The sequence below is a fragment of the Perna viridis genome, chromosome 7 (assembly GCF_037379345.1).
Source record: "Perna viridis isolate PV_CMFRI_1.1 ecotype Kerala chromosome 7, ASM3737934v1, whole genome shotgun sequence".
Taxonomy (NCBI): domain Eukaryota; kingdom Metazoa; phylum Mollusca; class Bivalvia; order Mytilida; family Mytilidae; genus Perna; species Perna viridis.
The window spans coordinates 3,714,225-3,737,076 of NC_142451.1; the positions used below are offsets into that span (position 1 = coordinate 3,714,225).

Below are 22,852 nucleotides of genomic sequence, written 5' to 3' on the forward strand. Positions count from 1 at the left end.
TTGACAAATTTGTGTCTGAGCTGTAACTTTTTTGTCTAACTATGTGGGCTTTTGATATTTGGCATGTGGGTAGAACAAGTAAAGACGATGTGTTGTGTACCATAGATAGTGGTCAAAGACCATGAACTTTTTTGTCTTTCAATATGATTACCTAAAGACAATGCTGATTGCCACGGCGGGCCCACAGAGATGGATTCCATCTCAATGATTTCTAGTTTCCACTAAAATGATCATTATGTGTATGGTTTTCAAGATGAAACATATTGTTAAAAATACATGTCCTAGTTGTCAAAAGTTTTCAGAATATTTACAAGGAAAACTCTGGGAATCTAATTGAACCATCTATTGACACAACAACGTGAGCTTGGTAAAACTTACCAGAACTGCTGAATGGTATTCCAAATAGATTTGAGTTTTAGTTCTGACTTAGAAAATGTTGGTTGCCCAGATGATGCAGAAGACTTCCCGTTTTGTTTCTTCTTATCGCCACTTTTTCTCCGTTTTCTATGTGAAACAGGTCGGTGTTTGTTATCTCTAAGATTTTTTGTTTTGTTGTTATAATTGCCACTGCTGTCCAATCCCTGTGATGTATCACCACGGTTACCCACCACATGAGGAGATGTACTATTATTGCCACTGCTGTCCAATCCTCGTGATGTATCCCCATGGTTACCCATTCCATAAGGAGATGTACTATTATTGCCACTGCTGTCCAATCCCTGTGATGTATCACCATGGTTACCCACCACATGAGGAGATGAACTATTATTGCCACTGCTGTCCAATCCCTGTGATGTATCACCACGGTTACCCACCACATGAGGAGATGTACTATTATTGCCACTGCTGTCCAATCCTTGTGATGTATCACCACGGTTACCCACCACATGAGGAGATGAACTATTATTGCCACTGCTGTCCAATCCTTGTGATGTATCACCATGGTTACCCACCACATGTGGAGATGTACTTTTCTGTCTACCTAACTGCTTGTTTTGATCACTTGGCTAAAAGAAAAAAAATTTCAACATTTTTTAAAATTAAACTCCAATTTATCATATATTTTTGATACATATCTGAATGACTCATCCTATTGAATATTGTAAGATTTTGGAACTCACATCTCCTGGTGAACTGCAAATTTTCATATCAATTTATTAAATGTTCTAAAAATTATAAAAATCAGAAATTTTGAACACTTGTTATTATACACAGGCAAATGTGTAACACATGAGAATCATATGGTTTGCATCATATGATTATCATATAAACAGTTGGGGCAACAATGGACACACCATTCAAACTTGACACAGCTTTAAATTTTGACATTTCCCAGATAGTAAAAATCTGATGCAGAACCAAAGTGGTCTCTTTTTGTCCCTTATTCCTCAATGCTTCTGGTCAAAACCTGCAAAATCAATCCTAAACTTTCTGTACGGATATGGCATCTTGTGGTACAATTTCAAAGCAATCCACTCCCTTTCACTCAAGTTATGGTCCAGAAATTAGAAAAAAATACTTGTTTCTGGCCTCTTTGTCGCCCCTTATTCTTTCTTGGCTCAAAGCACAATTCCAAAAATCAATATCAGTCTTCCTTTTGTGATATGGTACCTTGTAGTAAAATTTATATGAAAACCATTCAGTTTTACTCAAGTTATTATATGGACATAAGGAAAATGCTTGGTTCAGGCCCCAAATTCCTACAAGGTTCAAGTCTTAACCTCCAAAATCAATTCAAGTCTTCCTTTGGTGATATGACACCTTGTAATATATTTTAAGAGATTCAAGTCAAGTTATTGTCATGATATCAGGAAAATGCATGTTTCTGAAAATTCAAAAAACAGTATCATAGACATTCCTATGCTTTTACTGAAGTTATATAGTTAAACTTTATAAAATGCTTGGTTTAGGCCCCCTTTTGGCCTCTAACAGTTCAGGCCAAAACCCCTAAAAAACCTTTCTTATGTAACCACAAGGAACCTTGTTACAAAATCTTACAAGGATCAACTGACTATTATTCAAATTATTACATGAAAACCAAGTGTCTATGAACAACAGCACCATACCAATAAACGACCACATTTTATTAGTAGTGAATACTTTAACATGATCAATGAATTGTCTTTCTGAATACATCATGTATTTCTTACCTGTTGTACACATTCACTAAGGGGTATTCTACTTCTCAAGTCTAGGAAAGATTTCTTATAATTGGCTATCTCAGGATTTGATCTGAGAAATAAAAAAGAAAAGTAATATTTATGAAACACAATACTACAGAGAAAAGTAAAAACAATGTGTCCAAAAGACAACAATCCTACCAGACTGTAATCAGATAATGGCAGTCAATTCACACTTGATAAAAGGTGAAATTTCACTCCCAATTTCTGCCTTCAACTGGCTCTGAAATAACTATACTTGTTCAGCCAAATAGGCACCACACTATACCCTAAACATAAAGAATAGGTAGAGCTTCCTGACATTTACTGATGTTGCTTTAAATAATAAGGCTTTCCAAAACATATAGGTAGAATAAATATAAATACTTTCTTCTGCTGATAATGAACAGAGAATTAATAAATATTTGGCCATTAATCAGATGTGAATTAAAAAAAAGATGTATGACAACAGTTTCAGCAGTTCAATCATGAAAGCAAAGATTATGACATATAACTATCCTACAGATAAGTTTTAAATTAATTCCCTCTACCTCAAATGTCTCAAATCTTCATCCAATACTTCACACGTATCATATATCATGTGTAATATAACTCTCCAAACCACTGGGCCATCTAAATAATATTCAAATGTAATTATTTAATACACTTCCTTCAGAAGATACACACTAGTTCTTCTTGTCAGAAAAAATATTTAAATACATTTTTTTGTGGTCAGTGCATGATTCTCTACCAATTCTATTTTCATTGGGTACAAAAACTGAGTCCAGTGTTACAATAAAGCACTGTTTATGACCTAAACTTGGCATATTATTAATCCTTACATGTTAGTACAGAGACTTCCACAATATCAATGAAAAATTTTGAACCACCCACATAAAAAATACGAAATAATAATTTCCCATCATAAATTTATTTTTATGTAAAAATCTTCCACATGAGACAGTGTCAATAGGAGAGAATCTTCCACATAAACTGTTCCAATGCATAATAGGCATTACTTATAAAGCATTCTTTATTGCAGATTCATCAATAAAGCAGATTCAATTGGTCAATCTTCAAATTTTCAGTGAATCTCTAATAAAAAAACTTGTCTTCAGAACTATTATATTAACATCAAAAGTCACCTGTAATAACTATGTCTAAGAGTCTCTCAACATTCTTCACTAGGTCCCTTCGGTATATTTGTCCAAATACTGCTATCCAATGTCTACAAAAAAAAACTATTAAGTTATGTATAAATCTGCCGATCAAATATAATGAAGACTCCTTTAAAAAAAGATGACAAAAAATCCTGGAAACCTCAATGACAAACAGATGTAATAAATAGCTGTGTTACAGCACACTGATTCACCTTTCCTCATTTTGGATGTTTAAGCCAGATAGCCCAAAAATGAAAAATTATACCCCTTCTTTCAATCACAATATAAGAATCATAAACAAAGTCCTCGATAAACAAGAAGTTGTTGTCAAATTATTCCAAAAATGGATCCATCCATATCACATACCTACAGAAAGAATGTGTTCAAATTTCAAACCACTGTAATATTAAAGTAGTTGCTGAAAAAAATGTGACAAAAATTTCAACTTTCAAAATATGTCAAAAATAAACAAAGTCCTCTCAGTAAACAGGAAGTTGTCAAATTTTTTGGAAAATGTATCCAACAAACGGGCATACCCACAGGAAGAACGTGTTAAAATTTCAAGCTGCTGAGTAATATTTGGCCAAAATTTCAACCTTCAAAATATATAAAAAATAAACAGTACTCGGTAAACAGAAAATTGCAGTCAATTTTTTTCAAAAATGTATTACACAATATGGCATACCTACAGGAAGAATGTCTTAAAGGTTCGAGCCACTGTGATAAGTAGTTGCTGAGAAAACCGTGATGGAACAAAGTGTTTCTGTTACAGAAACAGAACCATGGACAAGGGTTAAACAGTATACCCTCTATCCTTTGGGGCAGGATAAATATTTAAATCCATCAAAAGGTTTATGTGACAGACAACATTCCTACTTAAAATGAAAAGAAAAAAATGTAAATAAATGATGTAATTTTTTTAAAGGGCAAAAATAGTATGATTATTAGACATCATAATGCTCTTCATTGTTTAATACAATGCTATTTATTTTATTCTTGTCAAGAAAGACTAAAGCTATGCTGTAATCTTACTTTTGAACACATTCCAGAACATCTCTAAGACTCCATGGTGGCTTTTTGAAGATTATTGTCCGCCTGTATAAATAAAATGCTTTCAATGATGACTTATTTCAAAATAACTACTGATGAAGAAATAAAACATCAATAATTGCAGATTCTCGATATCTAAAGACAATCAAAGTGCTGATAGCAATGGGGTTTTTGATTCTTGTGAAAATTGTAGCATGAACAAAATTTCAAAGATTTTATGATGTTAAATAACATTGTGATCATATATTGCATTTAAAATACTATTAAGAACTGTCCCTTTTTTTAACTGTAAGTCAATCTATACTACTGATCCAAATTCACACACATTTATAAAATTTTGTTCCATTTCACCTTTTTCCCCAATTTTTAAATCTATCCAAAAGTTAATGTGCATTTACATTTAAAACCTATATTAACAGAATATTTATCCTAAATAACAATTAAACTTAAATAAAACCAAAATCAGCTTAAGAAAATAATTTCCTTAACACAAGATTTTCAAAATCTAGACATTTTAATAAATTTGAATTTTCCCGCCAATTTTACTTGGTTAAAATCAAGGCTCTTCACTTCTTGTTAATAAATGGTAAAGTACTAATGATAGGATGGATAATTTGACTTATAAGTGTGTTAGATGAAAATATTAAACACATTTTATCCTTTCAGACACATTACTGCAAGAAATAAATTCCTTAAATGTAAATTTATTACTTAATTCTTTCAATGCTAAAAAGGAGTCCCTCAAATCTTGAGTTGATATGAGGACTAGATCTTACTTTTATTTGCAGAAATAATAGAATATTACTGAGATTACTGAGCTGATTAAGAAACATATTTACTGGTTATAAAAGAGGTATTGAATGATATAAAAGGAATTACATTTGGACTTTATTTTTGTGTAGTGTTCAGAAGTAGTAGGGAAGTTCAAGTGATGGACCGGTGACATAAGGTGTTTAGAAGGATCAAAAACCCAAAAAACCTCATTTCTTTTAGATTTAAGCATGATAGTTTTGATGCTTTTCAGATTTAAAAAAAATCTTGAGAACATGTCCTTTACCAAAATATCAATACTGCAACAGAACTATAAAACTGTTTTAAACAACCTGATTGTTGAATGATACAAGAACTTGTATCAAATATTACTAAGTTTAATGTTTTATTTCTAGTTCTAGCAGAAATGAATATATTCAGGTCAAACATATGCACCAAGTAGAAGTTATTGCACAATATAGAAGCCAAAAATGTCAATTTGTTTTACTTTTGATGAACCAACAATAGTATGAATAAACAGACAAGGTGATAGCAGTATCTTCAAATTGGCAGTTCATACTTAATTGCTTAAATCTTAGAGTATTAAAAGGATGGGTCATGCATGCAATGATAATGTATGTATAAATCAGTAGGTTGGGTATACAAACCATATTTCATCATACACTCTCCTCATTTCTCTCTCTAAGATGACAGAAAATGCTCCTTTTATCAATGATTTTACTTTGCAGTATGTATCATCTAACTGAAACAATAGATAAAATTGATAATACATAAGTTCTAATTACCCTAATTCACCATAGTTTCATAAAAATTGAAATTCATTGTGTGGTGTAAACAACAGATGGACAGACAGACATCAATATACCATCATATATCCTGTCTATAACATGAAAGTTTAAATATATAAAATTCCTTCTCTTCGTTCTTGAGAGTAATTTTACATGAAAATAGTTTACTTTAAAAAAAAAAACGAAAAAACTTACAAAACTGGAGTCATTGTCTCTGACTCTTGGTAATATAATGGGCTGTTCTATTGTCTGAGAAGTTGGCTGTACTTGGTTACTTCTAGGTTTCACCTGATACCCAGCTTAAAAAAACAATATTCAACAGAATGATTATTAAAAAACTGTAAATACATTAATTTTTCCAGTTTCTGTGGAGTGACCATATTTGCTCGTATAAATTTTCGCATTTAAAAAAAATGATTAGTGTTAAAAATGAACTCAGTGGGTACTATTTTTTGCACCTTTCAGTCCACTGTGAAAATAGTGAAAATAAGTAAATCAAGAAAATTAATATGTTTACAATAAATAAAGTCACAGCTTGACTTCATTTACAAGTCATATGAGTATAGAAAGTTAATTACAAATATTACAGTTATGATAATGAAATCAACATGTAAATCTGAAGGCATGTTAAAAAAAATTTTATAACAAGGCAGCTGATTTATCAAACTTAGAGAGTTTAAAGCATTGTTTAGGGCTGTTCCAGTAAAACATATGAGAGACAGGGGAAGGCACTTTTATTTTTTGTATATGGGTGGGTGTTCAGGTCTGACAAAATATAGAGTTTAATACAAAACATTAATAGAACTTCTATGGGTCACTCCCCTAGTGAAAAGAGTCTTCCCAGAGTACCTCATATCTTATAATAAAATAGCACTTTGTTATTACACTTCACCATATATGTCTTATTCCAAATCTAACTCACTCCAATTAGAGACATAACTACAATTAACCTTCAATAAATGTGAATTACATGTTGATAAAAATAAGCAGAATAGTTCTCAGTTTTTTAGGACTTTTTTTGAGCCACAATAACATACCAATGGTAGCATCTCCCTGACAGGTCATCACACGATCCATGGTCTGTAACTGGGATAGGATTAACTATAAAGACAAATATAAAATATACGTTAAAATTCTTATAAATAGTACCACTTACATGTATAACATGTATTATATATACACAGGGATGATTGTACGAGGTCTACAAAGCTGAAATTGGCAAAATCAGAAGTAAATATACAGTAAAAAAAGAATCGTAACGGTAAAATACAGATTTGAAATAGCGTAATTCCGCTAAAAAGCAGAAAAAAAAATCATCCCTTCATACACGATATATCACAAACTTAGCCCTTGTCTTACTGTGTCATGGGCTCCCCAGTTTTACAAACATTTATCCTTTCATCACAACCTTTGAACTAACCTGTAGAGCTTTAATCTCTATGGTGATTGATTGATTGGTTACGGTTTAAGGTCCTACGGCACATATTTCATGCATTTCAAGACAAGAAGGTTTTATCAATATAACAGACCCATGCATTGTGCTAGTCTGATCTTTGTTGTGCTAGTTCACCAAAAAAAGAAATCAGCCCTCAAGTAGGTAAGTCACTCCATTCAGACACATTATTCCATCTCACTCTATCCCTGGAATTCTGAATACTGCATACTTGGTGGAGAAGCAGTACTAAAACTTTTACAGCCTTTGGAATCACCATGATGAGTATTTTATTATGCAAGTTTTGAACTGTCCTGTTGAGTAAAAGCTTCAATGCCTATGATGAATGATTTATTATGCAAGTTTTGAACTGACCTGTTGAGTAAAAGCTTTAATGCCCATGATGACTGATTTATTATGCAAGTTTTGAACTCCCCTGTTGAGTAAAAGCTTTAATGCCCATGATGAGTGATTCATTATGTAAGTTTTGAGCTGACCTGTTGAGTAAAAGCTTTAATGCCCATGATGAATGATTTATTACACAAGTTTTGAACTGATCTGTTGAGTAAAACCTTAAATCCCATGACGAATGATTTTTTACACAAGTTTTGAACTGACCTATTAAGTAAATGCTTTGATGCCCATGATAAGTGATTTATCATGCAAGTTTTGAACTCTCCTGTTGAGTAAAATCTTTAACGCCCATGATGAGCGATTTATTGTACAAGTTTTGAATTGACCTGTTGAGTAAAAGCTTTAATGCCCATGATGAGTGATTTATTATGCAAGTTTTGAACTCTCCTGTTGAGTAAAAGCTTTAATGCTAATGATGAGTGATTTACTACATGAGTTTTGAACTGACCTATCGAGTAAAAGGTTTAATGCCCATGATGAGTGTTTTATTATGCAAGTTTTGAACTGACCTGTTGAGTAAAAGCTGCAATGCCTATGATGAATGATTTATTACGCAAGTTTTGAACTGACCTGTTGAGTAAAAGCTTTTATGCCCATGATGAGTGATTTATTGCACAAATTTCTATCATCAGTCAACAGTACTACCATACAATCTTGATCTGCAATAAAGAAATATAATATGATTTTAGGCTCTGCGAATGAAGGACATACCTATATTGTACTCCAATAGCAACTTTGTTGATGACATACCGCCACATTGACTGTTATGGGCAATTAATGAGGAAATAGGAGACTTCCTAGAACACCTACTCTGCCCTTGCTTTAAATGCTCAAACTATGGCTTCCCAATTACACATATCATTTCTGACCATGACTTTAAACCATTTGTGTTTCAACACCCTCTACATATATAGGACATTGGTGACAGTCAGTCCACTAATAACACCGTCTACATATATAGGACATTGGTGACACTCTGTCCACTTAAACCAACAATGTACAACACCCTCTACATATATAGGACATTGGTGACACTTCGTCCAGTTAAACCAACGATGTACAACACCCTCTACATATATACGACATTGGTGACCCTCCGTCTACTTAAACCAACGATGTACAACACCCTCTACATATATAGGACATTGGTGACACTTCGTCCAGTTAAACCAACGATGTACAACACCCTCTACATATATAGGACATTGGTGACACTCTGTCCACTTAAACCAACGATGTACAACATCCTCTACATATATAGGACAATGGTGACCCTCCGTCTACTTAAACCAACAATGTACAACACCCTCTACATATATTGGACATTGGTGACACTTCGTCCAGTTAAACCAACGATGTACAACACCCTCTACATATATAGGACATTGGCGACAGTCAATCCACTAATAACACCATCTACATATATAGGACATTGGTGACACTCTGTCCACTTAAACCAACAATGTACAACACCTTCTACATATACAGGACATTGGTGACAGTCAGTCCACTAATAACACCGTCTACATATATAGGACATTGGTGACACTCTGTCCACTTAAACCAACGATGTACAACACCCTCTACATATATAGGACATTGGTGATACTCTGTCCACTTAAACCAACAATGTACAACACCCTCTACATATATAGGACATTGGTGACAGTCAGTCCACTAATAAAACCGTCTACATATATAGGACATTGGTGACACTCCGTCCACTTAAACCAACGATGTACAACACCCTCTACATATACAGGACATTGGTGATACTCTGTCCACTTAAACCAACGATGTACAACACCGTCTACATATATAGGACAATGGTGACACTCTGTCCACTTAAACCAACGATGTACAACACCCTCTACATATATAGGACATTGGTGACCCTCCGTCCACTTAAACCAACGATGTACAACATCCTCTACATATATAGGACAATGGTGACCCTCCGTCCACTTAAACCAACGATGTACAACATCCTTTACATATATAGGACATTGGTGACACTCCGTCCACTTAAACCAACGATGTACAACACCCTCTACATATATAGGACAATGGTGACACTCCGTCCACTTAAACCAACAATGTACACCACCCTCTACATATATAGGACATTGGTGACACTCCGTCCACTTAAACCAACAATGTACACCACCCTCTACATATATAGGACATTGGTGACACTCTGTCCACTTAAACCAACGATGTACAACATCCTCTACATATATAGGACAATGGTGACCCTCCGTCTACTTAAACCAACAATGTACAACACCCTCTACATATATTGGACATTGGTGACACTTCATCCAGTTAAACCAACGATGTACAACACCCTCTACATATATAGGACATTGGCGACAGTCAATCCACTAATAACACCATCTACATATATAGGACATTGGTGACACTCTGTCCACTTAAACCAACAATGTACAACACCTTCTACATATACAGGACATTGGTGACAGTCAGTCCACTAATAACACCGTCTACATATATAGGACATTGGTGACACTCTGTCCACTTAAACCAACGATGTACAACACCCTCTACATATATAGGACATTGGTGATACTCTGTCCACTATATGGCTATTGACTTTTAAAGTATTACTTACTAAAACTTTGGAACTGTTTACAGCACTGTAAAACTCTATCATCATTGTTCTCAATGAGAAATTCTCCTGCTGCTACACTCGCCTTATCAAATATAAACAAGGACAAACTCAATTTTTTTCCTCATTTCTTTTTTTTTGTTTTATGATATCAACCTGTACGGTGATAATTTGTTGATAATTTGTGATTATTTTAAGTATATTGCTGAAATAATAAATATCTTTCAGAACATTTAAAAATCATTTTTTGAGATCTCATTCAAGAAAAATTGTCTTCATTTCAGTGTAGCTGTGTGCTATTTTGTGAAAAAAAAAATAAATAAAGCATATTTTTAGGAGATCTTACCATCATGATTCCACCAACAATAACCGAATAACTCCCACAAAACCATTTTTCATATAAATGGAAGTTGAACTGAGACAGATAATACAAACAAAAACACATATTAGCACATGTTTAAATAATGATTAATATTTTCCCATATTTATACAGCTCAATAACATTTTACATACCTGGACAGGAGTTTGTCCTACAATTCGAGGATGATTTGTCTGAAGACAGTGATAAAGATATTGCACAGCATCCCTGGCTTTCTTTGCTGTTGCCAAAGACTGAAAATATTTTCATAAACATGTAAAATAATAAAAGATAAAAAATATTCATGTAGAGTATTAACAACCTTAACAAACAGCAGTTGTATAGTACAATCACATTTGTTGATATGGAAATCACATACACCAATACAGTCCAAATTATTTAAGTGAAAAAGTGTACTTTGGATTTACTGTCATATGTGTACTGAAAAATGAAAAAAAAAACACCCTGAAACCTTATTTCAAAGGATGACAGTTCTGTACAATGCATATTACAAGAATAATAAAGTACTATGATGCATGTGATAGGTTCTTGTCTTTTGTGGTAATATATTCTATCAATTAAAATATGAAATTAACATCAACCCACCAATGAAGCAGAAGCAGTCTTTCCAGATTTAAGATAGTCTAACTCCTGCATCACAACCCAAGGAAATACAAGTATCGGTTTACCATGAGCTGGAAGTATTAAACAGGTCAAAATAAAATATTACAACAGGCTTAGCACCAAAAATGAAAAAGAAGTTACAACTAACATTAAAAAAAAGATTAAAAGCAGATTATACCACATCTGTTAACAGTGAAAGCACATCATGAGGGGACCAAATGTCAGTATGTAAGTTCATTAATATGTAGATTGTACCACTCTATCATTAGTGGGAAATTTCCTTCTGTTTGGGAACAAAATTTTCAATTTGCAGTTTGAAGACTTAAAAAATACATGTAAATAATTGCATCACAAAATGGTACCGTCACAGCAGAACTACAGGAAAACATTTTAAAATCTGAAAGTACAACAGGGCACAGACACTTAAAGGGAGACTACTCACAATTAATAAAAGTGTCCCTGAGATCCTGGATAAATGTTAGGTGACTGATAAGTATATTAGTATCCACCACTATCAACAAATCCTGTGGAGAGAAAACACTTAAATTTTTTATCATTTAATTTAGGATGTTTGTTGCCCTTGTTCAGTTATTTTTGTAAAATTTTCGGACTCCTAGGGTTTTATCCATTTCATAATAACAATTTTTTGCCCAGTGATGCCCAGTTTTCTTTACATAATATCACTAAACACAACTTTGAGAAGTTTTATATAAATCTTGTTATTTCTTAGGGGTTTATGATTATAAATTTAAAATGCTTATATATCGAAAATGAGCATTTCTGTATATTTTTCTACCATGAAAAATCTTAAAAGATCACAAAACCCTTTGAAATCCTTGTTATTTTTAAACAGAGAAGTGAACATCCTTAAGTGCCTGTTTGCGTAAAAAACTTATCAAGCATATTGAGATAAAGCAAATATTTCTGCAGAACTTTTAACTGTCAAAATTCTATAATACTTCTAACATGTAAGACAGAATATGGTGCTACAGTATTGTGGCAAAGATTAATGGGAAAGAGTTAATAACCAAATCATGATCACAAAAGCCAAAAAACAATTTGGGTATTTACAATAACCAATGATTATCCTATTCGTTATATAGATTTTCTTCATTATTTACTACAATTTTCAACATAAATTTTTAATTTTGTTGTCAGCAGATTGATTTTCATGTTGTGTGAAGTTTTTGGGGAAGGAAGTCAGTGAAATTTCTGATTTTTTTAACAGTGAGAATTATTAAAATTTTTACCACATAAAACATTCGATAAATCACTGCGTTCTATATAATAATAATTTTAAAATCTGTCTTAATGTCTAACTGGTTAATCTTTTCCATTAATTGTTGAATAACCATAAGATCAGGCTGTGACATGCGTTTGTATTTGATACAGTATTGTACATGTATATCTACAGTTTCACTTAAAACATTCATTAACGCCTTCATATAAATTGATTTATCTGTACTTCTCATTATTAGTGTTACAATTTATTGGTAAAATATAGTTTTTTCAACATAAGTTGAGACCAAGATAAAAGAACTGGTTAGAACCTATAATTACTGGATTTGACATACCTGGTAATGTGAGAATGATTTAGTTAAATGAGAGTCATGGGAGACCATCTGTGTTAGATCTCCAACAACTTCAGAAAATTTACAGTTACTTTGGAATTTGGCACGGATTTCTTTCACCTAAAATTAATAAAAAAAAGACAAAAATATATAATGAATAATGATTCTACAGAAAATAACACAGCAATTTTTACTTTGAACCAAAATTAAAATTTATTATACTGTAAAGGTACTAATCTGTTCTATGTAGCGAATAGTTTTGGCCTCTACTACCAAATAAAGTTGAATTATACTACTTTAATTAAAATTGTCTTTATTGAACATTACAGGTTTTGTATAACAAAAATGTTGACAATTCTCATACCACTATATTGGCAACCTCCATATCTTCTATATCTCTGTTATCAGCTTCTGCCAGAGTGTGTTGTACTTCATCTATCTCCATGTCTATAATGTCTCGATTGTGATCCACTGGTACCTGATCAGCATGTACACCTTCAAATAGATTACATATGTTAGTAGGGTCTGAATAAAAATCGTGAAAAACTAGAATTGAATGATTCATTCAGAAAAAAAGGTCAATTATCTACATTTATGATGTAAACCCTTTGTGAGCTAAAAGAGAATTGATAATGGATATCAAGCCATCAGAGGTAAAATTTTTGACCGAATGTGTTGGCAAAATCAGATTCAATCCCCTTTAATAGTGCATTCTACCTCTTACCAGAAGACATGGTATATAAACAGCTGTGCCACAAGTGCTCAATACACCTGTTGCCTTGTGACAAAAAAAAAAAAAAGAAGAAAAAACCATAACAAATGTTTTTGGAATAACAAGGTGTCGTGCAGGATGTCATGCTAAGTATATCCTGACTCATTCCTTTGACCTGCTCAATACAAAGTCTATATAAGAGACCGACAAGAACTGCAAACATGAACATGTTTTATATGATACCAAAATGAAGCCAAGTTTTTTGCAACAAAAATTCTGCAGGTCAATACATTAATTGAAAATTTCAAAGTACATGTACCAAAAAACCATAAAGGTGATAAAAGAGAGAAACAAAAATTGTTCCAACATGTCTCAGTGTTCAAGGTATAATGTTTTTTTTTCTAAAATGAATTCCCTATATTGGTTCTTTCTAAGGGTTATTCCATCATTGTATGGGAAGGTTGGAATGCAGTTTCTGGTGATCCAACCACCCATACATAATTTTAAGGATTAATGCATCTCATTAATTCCCCTTATACAGTGCAAAATATGAAAAAAAAACCCTTCTTTACAAAAAAAAAAAACACAACCCAATTGCTCAAAAATTAAATAGAGAATCATGAAAAAATAAACAGATCTTCAAATTAATATACTGTAACTAAGAAATGTATAAAGTTTTTTACAATAATCATAAATAGTTTATGAGATACAATACGACATGTGAAAAAAAACAAACTTTTCCACAATAAACTCAAAAATAAAATATTAAATCATCACTAAAAAGTATACAGATCTTAAGATTAATATAACTAACGAGTGTGTAAAATTTTCAGCAATAATCATAAATGATTTCTGAGATACAGCACAACATGTGAAAATAATAATAAATTGTTCCTTAATTAATTTACAAAGTCCTTTAACTCGAAAAGTATTAATGTAATTTTCACCAAAAATATATGGACTACATGTATTAAACATCAAAAGAATCAACTATTTAAGTTTCAAGAAATTTGGATAAATTGTTCTAAAGTTGCTGTGTGACATGTTTAGGAAGGGCAGGCGAATGCTGGACATTTGTATACCATAATACATACAGTGTATGCCATCAAATTCGACAGCATATAAAAAGGAGGCTTTAGTTCATTATTTAATTTTTAACTGACTATCTATTCTATCACAGTTGAATATCTATGTAAACTGTTTTGAAGTAAAAAGCGTCTAGGTTATATTTGGAACAATAAGATTGTTGATTTTAAACACAAATTCCACCACTATTAGAGATTTTCTTTTTCAGGGGGATAATTCAAAAGACATCAATTATACTTTTGTAAATTGTAAGGGGATATTTGTGGTTTTGAACAGATACAGTATAATCTGACAAAAATAGAAAATTAGATAGTGGAATCTTCATCCTCACTACCGTAAGTCTAATAGAAACTACAGTGCCATTTAGGTGTGTTTAGTTATCTTGTCTGCATGTAGCCTAATATTGCACAGAAGTCTAAGGTTACCTGAAGTCACAAAAATATGAAAAAAAAACATAGCAGTCATATATATTAGAATCAAAATAAATGATGTACCTTGCTATTTGTCATGGTAAAACATTTATGAAATGGAGCTTATAAAAAACAAGTGTCAATATTCAGGTTTCTGTCAGAGGAGAATGAGCAAAAATGATACAAAGTTTGCTTTGTTTACATTTACTTTTCACAAATGGTTGAGAAATCTAAGTAATTGTACTTTCAGAGATAGAAAAACTTGAAAGTTGATCATTTTACATTATAAGCACCAAATGCTTACATTATATATTTAGTTAAATTTTCATTCTTTTCAGAGTCTTCATTTTAAGCAACCCACATATTTTCTCAGGAAATGAATGTTAATAAACTTAAACCAGCCTTAAAAAAACTGTGACTCTGGCACTGAAATTGTAAAACCTGCGTTAGGGGTAGTACACAATGCAATAGCAACTGGTCAGTAGATATCCCAATAGCTTTGTCAATTGTTTGTATTTTTCAGCAGATTGGTAACAAAACCCCATGATTTTTTTTACATGGGTTGGTTAGTATGCAAACTAACAAAATGATTTTTCAATGCTTACCCTTCCAGCAGTTGTTATGGTGTGTCTGCTGACTTTTCCATGTATCTGTAATTGGCTGAAATACAGTAGCATTACTAACAGATGATATCCCACTGTCAACTGTCCGATATGGCGGACCCTTCTCAACCACTATTCTCCTATTGTCAAAGTCATTACTATATGTTATACTAAGAACAGCAGAATCTGGAGAAGTCCGTTTTGATGATGTGTCCTCGTCCTCTAAAAGATGACCTGTACCAGGCTCTATATTATCAATCCATGTCTGAATTGAGAGCAGTTTATCTGGAGCAATGTGGACATCTTCAGTTTCTACAATATTATTTTCATCGCTATCTACTGGAGAACGATCTCTTTCTATTGTACTGTCATATCTCAGCACCTGCATATCACAGTTTGAAGGAACAGAACAAGACACTACTTTCCTTACATCTACATCCATTAGTGGTTTTATTTTTACATTTTTAATGTTATCATTAATGGGAGTTGTATTTTTCTGCACAATCAAAGCAGTTCTAAGATCATTATTCTTACCCAAACTTTTCATAGTCTCATGCTTTTTCATTACTTTATGTCTTAAATCATTAGCACCAAGGGCCTTTGTAGGGCGACTAGAATCTGTGGAAATCTGATGACTAAGTAAAGTGTTATCAGAATTAGTTTGCACATCTGTTTTAAACTTCTTATTTTTTTGCGATTTCAACAATTCTGATAACCTTCTTTTCCTTTCATCACTCCTTTCATGAGGACCAGTATCAGCAGTATTGGATGTTTGTTCATTTTTTACCGTTCTTTGAATTCGGAAATCTTTATCCATACTTTCTGTTTCACTTACACTATTGGACTGGAATCTAGCACTGAGTGTATTGCCAACATTATTTTGTTTTACAATAGGAGTAGATGAAAATCTCAGATAATCAGGTAAGCGATCACTGTGTACTGATGGCAGAGTTTGTACACTTGTAGATAAATCTTTGTCCATTGACGGGAGGTCACTTGGAGTGTGAGGCATAAAAGAATTACATTTGCTTGGTGTAATAGGCAACTTCAAAGGAAATTGAGAACTGTTTTCAACGTGGACAACCCCATCAAAATTGTCAACTACACTTTGTTCACCATAACTTTGATAAATTGGAGCACTAACCATAGAAGCAGAAAATTGTGAAATGTGAGGAGTCTGATTATCGCCCCTGAAAGAGAATGCAAGAGGTTTCTTCATGGGTAGACTTAGTTGACTAGATTGGCCGTAATGATAACCAGATTGAGGCCCTCTTCTCATATCCACATCATGCACTGATGCTAAATGAATGTCATGATCCAGAAAGGTGGCTGAATCAGTTGGAGCAATTTTATGGTCTGTTTTTGCCATTTGTAAAGGTGATGGTGGCCTTTGCAAAATCTCCATGTGGTGTTTGTGACCTTCATTGGCAGCTCCATCACTAAGGTCTAACAAATCATCATCTGAGTTATCATCTATCTCCGGGCTAAATTGTGGTTCTGGTGCTATTTTTACTGTTTTTTTCTGACTTGTTGGTCCTGGCTGTTTGGATACTGTAGGTTTTGATAAGCATGACTTTGTAGGTTGATGTTTTTGCTTTGCACCCTTCAAAAGGGAAAGAATACATATAAAATAATAAATGAATTTGCCGATCAAATATTTTAGCATGTTTTAAATTCCAGATGTACATGTATGCACATTCAAAGTGTAAATGTACATATCAAATATTCACTTGCATGGTAGGAAAATAATAATTTACAACTGACACTGATGGCAACACTATACCAATTTTATATACGACCCCTAAATCATACAAACGGTTAACCTTATCTTAAAAGAAACAATAGGGATTCAGTGATAGCCAAAATCAGAAATCAAAACAAAGCAAATAAAATAATTTGCAGGGTGCTGTTTGGTATGACAGGGCATTTTGAACAAGTATGGACATAACATTCAAACTTAATACAGCTCTGAATTTGGATTGTAATTAAATGTTTGACACAGTGTAAGATTTGAACTCCAATGAACATGGTCAAAGAACATTATATAAAAAAAATAAACAAAACAAATATGAAATTTGTTTGTTTGTTTGTTGGGGTTTAACATCCGAGCAGCAATATTTCAGCTATATTCAGACGATGAACATGAAATGGATGATAAAATGAACATGAAATGAAAAAAAAAAGGATGGGACACAAGGATAATAGGGTCGACAAACTTCAATTGCCACTGGAAAAAGGGGGTGGGTGGGCAAGGTCGGGCAATTTAGCCTCCTGTGGCGGAGCGCAAAGGTTCCTACTCCTATCGAATAGCACAGCAGGGTTCTTTAACGAGCGAGGAACGTGGCATCTTTCCCAACACGGGGCACCACTATGGTTTGTGGTCAGGTTTTCCGTATTATAGCCTGACAACCCCAGCATGCAATATGCCAGGGGTACCCTATTCCACCACCTGGGGCACACATCCCAGTTGCTCTGTGGGTAGAGCGCCTAGCCCCTGGCTAGGTTTCTGAGCACTATTTAGTCGCCTTATACGACAAGCTTAGCGCTGCTGCAGGCCTATTCTTTTAACACCTGGACCTGCACGGGGCCAAATATGAAATTAAAAATGCTTGTAGTAAATTTCACTGAGAAACTAAGAAAATATTTGTTTATGAACCCCTTTTGACACCCAATTCTTGAACAGATCAAGCCCTAACCCTAACTAACTCTCAGCCTTCCTTTTGTGGTACATGTATGTACATATTTAACCTCATGGTTCAATTCCAAAGATATTCATATATCTTTACCCAAACGATTGTCCAGGCACCAAATGTCTACAGATGACAACCACAACGTCAACAGTGTCATAACATTAAAGGATCACAAATTAGTGGTGGTCATAAAAAAAAAAAAAGGATTGTAACGGTAAAATACATTCAAGTGGTTGAAAATCAGGTCTTGTCATTTAAAAAAAAATGCATTCACCTCGAATCAACAGTTCCAATAATAAAGTTTAATGATATTACTTGGTATTTCACTTTGTTAACCTGTATAACTATATAACTATAGGACTTTCACAGAATTTAATTTAACCATTTAGCACAGACCAATGTACTGGAACATACATGTATCTCTTGATTCTGGAGTGTTGGCACTTCCCAAGTACTGTTGCCTGTGTGTATGTTGAAAAAATAAACCCTGTCTGGATACGATGTTGACTGTTTAACAACCCATCCATGTGGTAACACTGGCTTCTTTGGTTCTGTCATTTTAAAATCATAAAATATCCATCAGTCTACTTTAAATCCCCATCTTGTACAGAGGGTTCTGAAAGAAATGTTGTACTTGTTTATATAATGTAAATCTGAAGCATGGTAGATTTTATTCAAAAGTTTATCTTACATATTTCACTGAACTTCAGTTTTTAAATAATACTACCATATACATATTGTATGCAAGGATACAAAAAAAATGTAGTTATGTACAACCAAATAAGTAAAAATATTTCAAGGTTTAGGCTTAATAACGAAACACTATAGGTGTCAAGGAATTCCATACATGTAGAACAAAAATTACATGTATAAAGCATATACAAGTACAGTGGATTTCGGTTAATCACGTACCTATGTGTTCGAAAAAAATATGCAAACTGAATAAACAGAAATTGTCATTTCAAGGGAAAATACCTGATACTTTCAATGTTAAAGGGTTTATTCTTCGGATGCCAACTACTTTTGATCTACCAACAAATTACAGGTTAAAGTTTGTTGGCATTTGAGGAAAAGCTGCAAGTAGTTATTACAACAAAAGTTTATGCATATCTAAACAGTGATACTAATTAAACAGATAGGTAAATTACATGTAAATCTAGTTTGTGGCCAATTATATTTTGTTGTTACTGCTTAAACAATTGAATTCTCTTAGAATGAAACTTTTTAAAGTAATGCATCTCAACGTTAACTTGTAAATCATCAGGAATTCCAGTGTGTAAAAATTCTACAACAGACTCTTTTGACTTAAAATGTTTTTTTTAATATTTCTATAGTTGTGTGTGCTACAATATCCTCCCATATTACTTGATGGAATTTCATGTTAAAAAACTATGTTTTACTACGTTCAGTTATTCGAGATATTTTTCTGGTCATAATATTAAACCCTTGTTTATCCTTTATTATTGTAAGTGGTTCATAACATGATATATTGTTTGTGTGTTTGTTATGTTCACAACTCATCGGAATACTGGTTACCCTATTTCAATGATTTTCTTAAACTTTGTACAGTTGTGGAAGACACAATTTATTTTCATACTGTGCTCATACTCATGCTCACCCAGTTTCCAGCTTATTGGAAATTATCAAATTTCCTTAATTATACCTTATTATCTTTAAAGTTTAATGAATTGGTCTACCGTAAATTTCATACAAAATTTCATTTCAACCAAAATATTTATAATGATATTGTTTGTATTAAATTAATTATAATAGTATTTCACTATACTTAAATATTTCTAACATATAATTTACTAATTAACCTTTCCATTCCCAAAATATTGTTTGTTAAAAATTTATAAGAATTTTTTAATTTTATTTATTTAAATTTCATAATGATTTTAACCCAAAATCTACTACTTTATCTCATAAAAAATTAAAAAAATGTTGCTGTTTTATCAAGTTCAATTATTATTTTTGATTGTTAAATACTTCTAAAATCATTTGAATAGTTTGAAAATAAAACACACACACATTGCCATAATCTAATCATCTACTGAAATCTTTTTGTTGGTGTTCGAGGAAAAGGTAACATATAAAATGTTGGTATTCAATGAAGACATCTGTTTAAGTATATTCTTTCCTCATGTTTCATTACATTCCTGCTTAAGTGTCTAGTCAAAAGAGAAAATACTGTTGTAAAAACAATTTATTTAAGAAAACTGAGGTTTTTCACCAACTATGTATCATTGTTTTACCCATTTACATTTTTTAGTAAAAATTGAAAAATATCTATGCAATGAAGAGAAACTTTCTCATTTTGGCCTTATGTTAAGTACATAAGAGGATTTTTTTACGTGGATAAGACAGGAAATGTTTTTGTTCTTTGAGTTTTAATGTAATTAGTAGGTACACAATTGAATTTTCTTCTTCTGGTTTTATTAAATGTACAGTATAAATTTATATGTGGGAGTTTAAACACTTTGCCTTTTATGGCAAATCATTTAAAAATGATATTGATCTTATTTCAATCCCTATTCATATAATTTTTGATTGAAATTTATTTGGAAATGAAATAAGTTAGACTTTTTTTCTGGATCACCTGATATAGATATTCTGTAGCGTGATCTCTATTATTAGATTAACGAAACTGGCTAATTTATAAATAATTAATTTCCAAATATTTTAAAAATATTTTATATACAATTTTTAGTGCAACTTTTTTTTCATTTGAATCAATTCTAACTTTGAAAATAAAATCATTTATACATTTGAAAAACTTTAAAAAGTCAACAAAAAACAAAAAGCAAAAAAAAAAACACTGCCAAACATAAATATATCTAAATTTTCAATGTTAGTCTTATTTGTCAAACAGTGGAAATTTTATTATTAAAAATAATGTATAAAGGAAAATTTCAAAGTATCAGGGTAATATTACGTTTTCTTAATTATGGAAATATCTGTAAATTATTATATATCCCAAATTAACTTCATTTTCTCCATTAAGAACTTTCCTAGAGATAGATTTTGCATATCAATTCATTTCCATTGAATTTTTCTAAGTAAAACATTTTAAAGATGAGTGAAGAAATGTTTGATATTTTAATTTGTCAAATCCCCAGAAATTTTAATTTCTTCTTAATCAGCCTTTCCATAGTATTTTCTTATGACATGACATATTTTGGTCACCTGATAATTGTTTGGAAAGCTTTGCAAATGGCAGACGATAAATCAATACCAACTGATTGGTTCCATGTGTATTTTCTACATTTCTACAAGGGATTAAATAAATAATATGGCATACAGAGGTTTTGGAAAAGTTGGACATATTCTATGTTGAGTTTAAAACTTAAAAATTAGCTGGAATGCCAGCAATTTAACCTTTGTAATTGTTTTGACGAAACAAGAAGGTTTCAGTATGTGCAATCAGTTCCGTACAAAATGGGATATTAATAGCAAGCACAGTGAAGCAGTGTGAGCTCTACGGTTATTACATGTACTATCTAAATTTCCCTAAGGTTCCCCAATATACTAACGAAAAAAAAGTCATGTCCCGGAAGTAACAAAAAGTGACTGTCCTTACTAAGAAAATTCATGGTTTCCTTAAACCAAACAAATAAAAATACATATGTAAGATTATGTATCAGTAAAAATAAATCCATCTTTTCTGAAATTTTTCAAATCTTTCTCTAATTTTTTTTTTTTACTAATTAACAGAAGTGAATATGATGTTATTAAAAAGTTTGTGAAACATGTGGATGTATGTATGTGTATCTTCGCTGTTCAACTGTCGCTGTTGTCAAGAACTTAACCTGCTTTTGGAAAACATATAACTCGGATTATATTATCATATTTGAAGCATAGCATTTCTAAGATAGGAAGGGCAATCATTTTCTTCTTTGGATTTTGCAGCTATCGTCTGAATTTTGTTTACGTCACATGATATGTGTAAAATATTCCCACCATCCATGAACTGTAATATTTCCAGTATCTGTACAGATTGATCTGACGGGGCAAAACTGAAAAGGATGTTGCTAGAGATGCCCTTAATAGTGAGAAAAACCATCGCTCGCCAGCCCGCCAAATAGGAGTAGATGTGTAATTCTCATTAGCTTACACTCATCAATTTGGCGAACATCATTTGATTGGCGAGTTTTAATCCCTTAACATCATACACTAAAAATATGTTCCATACATTTTAAGAAGTTTAGCAAGAACATGTCAAGTGAATTTTGGCATGATATGTACAATTTTATTGACTTGTAAAGCATTGTTTACGATCTGCCATTTTAATTTCCAGTAAACGAGATGTGCCAAAACCTAAGTATTCAAATGAAATTACAGTCCCTGAACCGATCCGCATAACGGTTAGACTGATCATTGACTGATTGATCACTGA

General features: G+C 32.4%; 1 protein-coding gene across 2 annotated transcripts in view; it reads right to left on the reverse strand.

Annotated features, from left to right (window-relative positions):
* The window catches only part of LOC148611003 (uncharacterized), a 34,723-nt gene that overhangs the window by 10,313 nt on the left and 1,558 nt on the right, over positions 1-22,852 (reverse strand). For both annotated transcript variants that reach the window (XM_088591012.1, XM_088591011.1), the window contains exons 2-18: positions 18,871-19,072; positions 15,770-17,369; positions 13,321-13,451; positions 12,960-13,076; positions 11,828-11,909; positions 11,368-11,456; positions 10,917-11,015; positions 10,407-10,488; positions 8,345-8,433; positions 6,966-7,029; positions 6,124-6,227; positions 5,788-5,882; positions 4,352-4,414; positions 3,305-3,387; positions 2,711-2,792; positions 2,151-2,232; positions 379-1,007 (exon numbers count right to left, since the gene is read on the reverse strand). In XM_088591012.1, coding sequence (XP_088447138.1) covers positions 379-1,007; positions 2,151-2,232; positions 2,711-2,792; positions 3,305-3,387; positions 4,352-4,414; positions 5,788-5,882; positions 6,124-6,227; positions 6,966-7,029; positions 8,345-8,433; positions 10,407-10,488; positions 10,917-11,015; positions 11,368-11,456; positions 11,828-11,909; positions 12,960-13,076; positions 13,321-13,451; positions 15,770-17,369; positions 18,871-19,014 — 3,635 coding nt within the window. In that variant the 5' untranslated portion in view covers positions 19,015-19,072. The remainder of the gene's footprint in view (positions 1-378; positions 1,008-2,150; positions 2,233-2,710; positions 2,793-3,304; positions 3,388-4,351; positions 4,415-5,787; positions 5,883-6,123; positions 6,228-6,965; positions 7,030-8,344; positions 8,434-10,406; positions 10,489-10,916; positions 11,016-11,367; positions 11,457-11,827; positions 11,910-12,959; positions 13,077-13,320; positions 13,452-15,769; positions 17,370-18,870; positions 19,073-22,852) is intronic.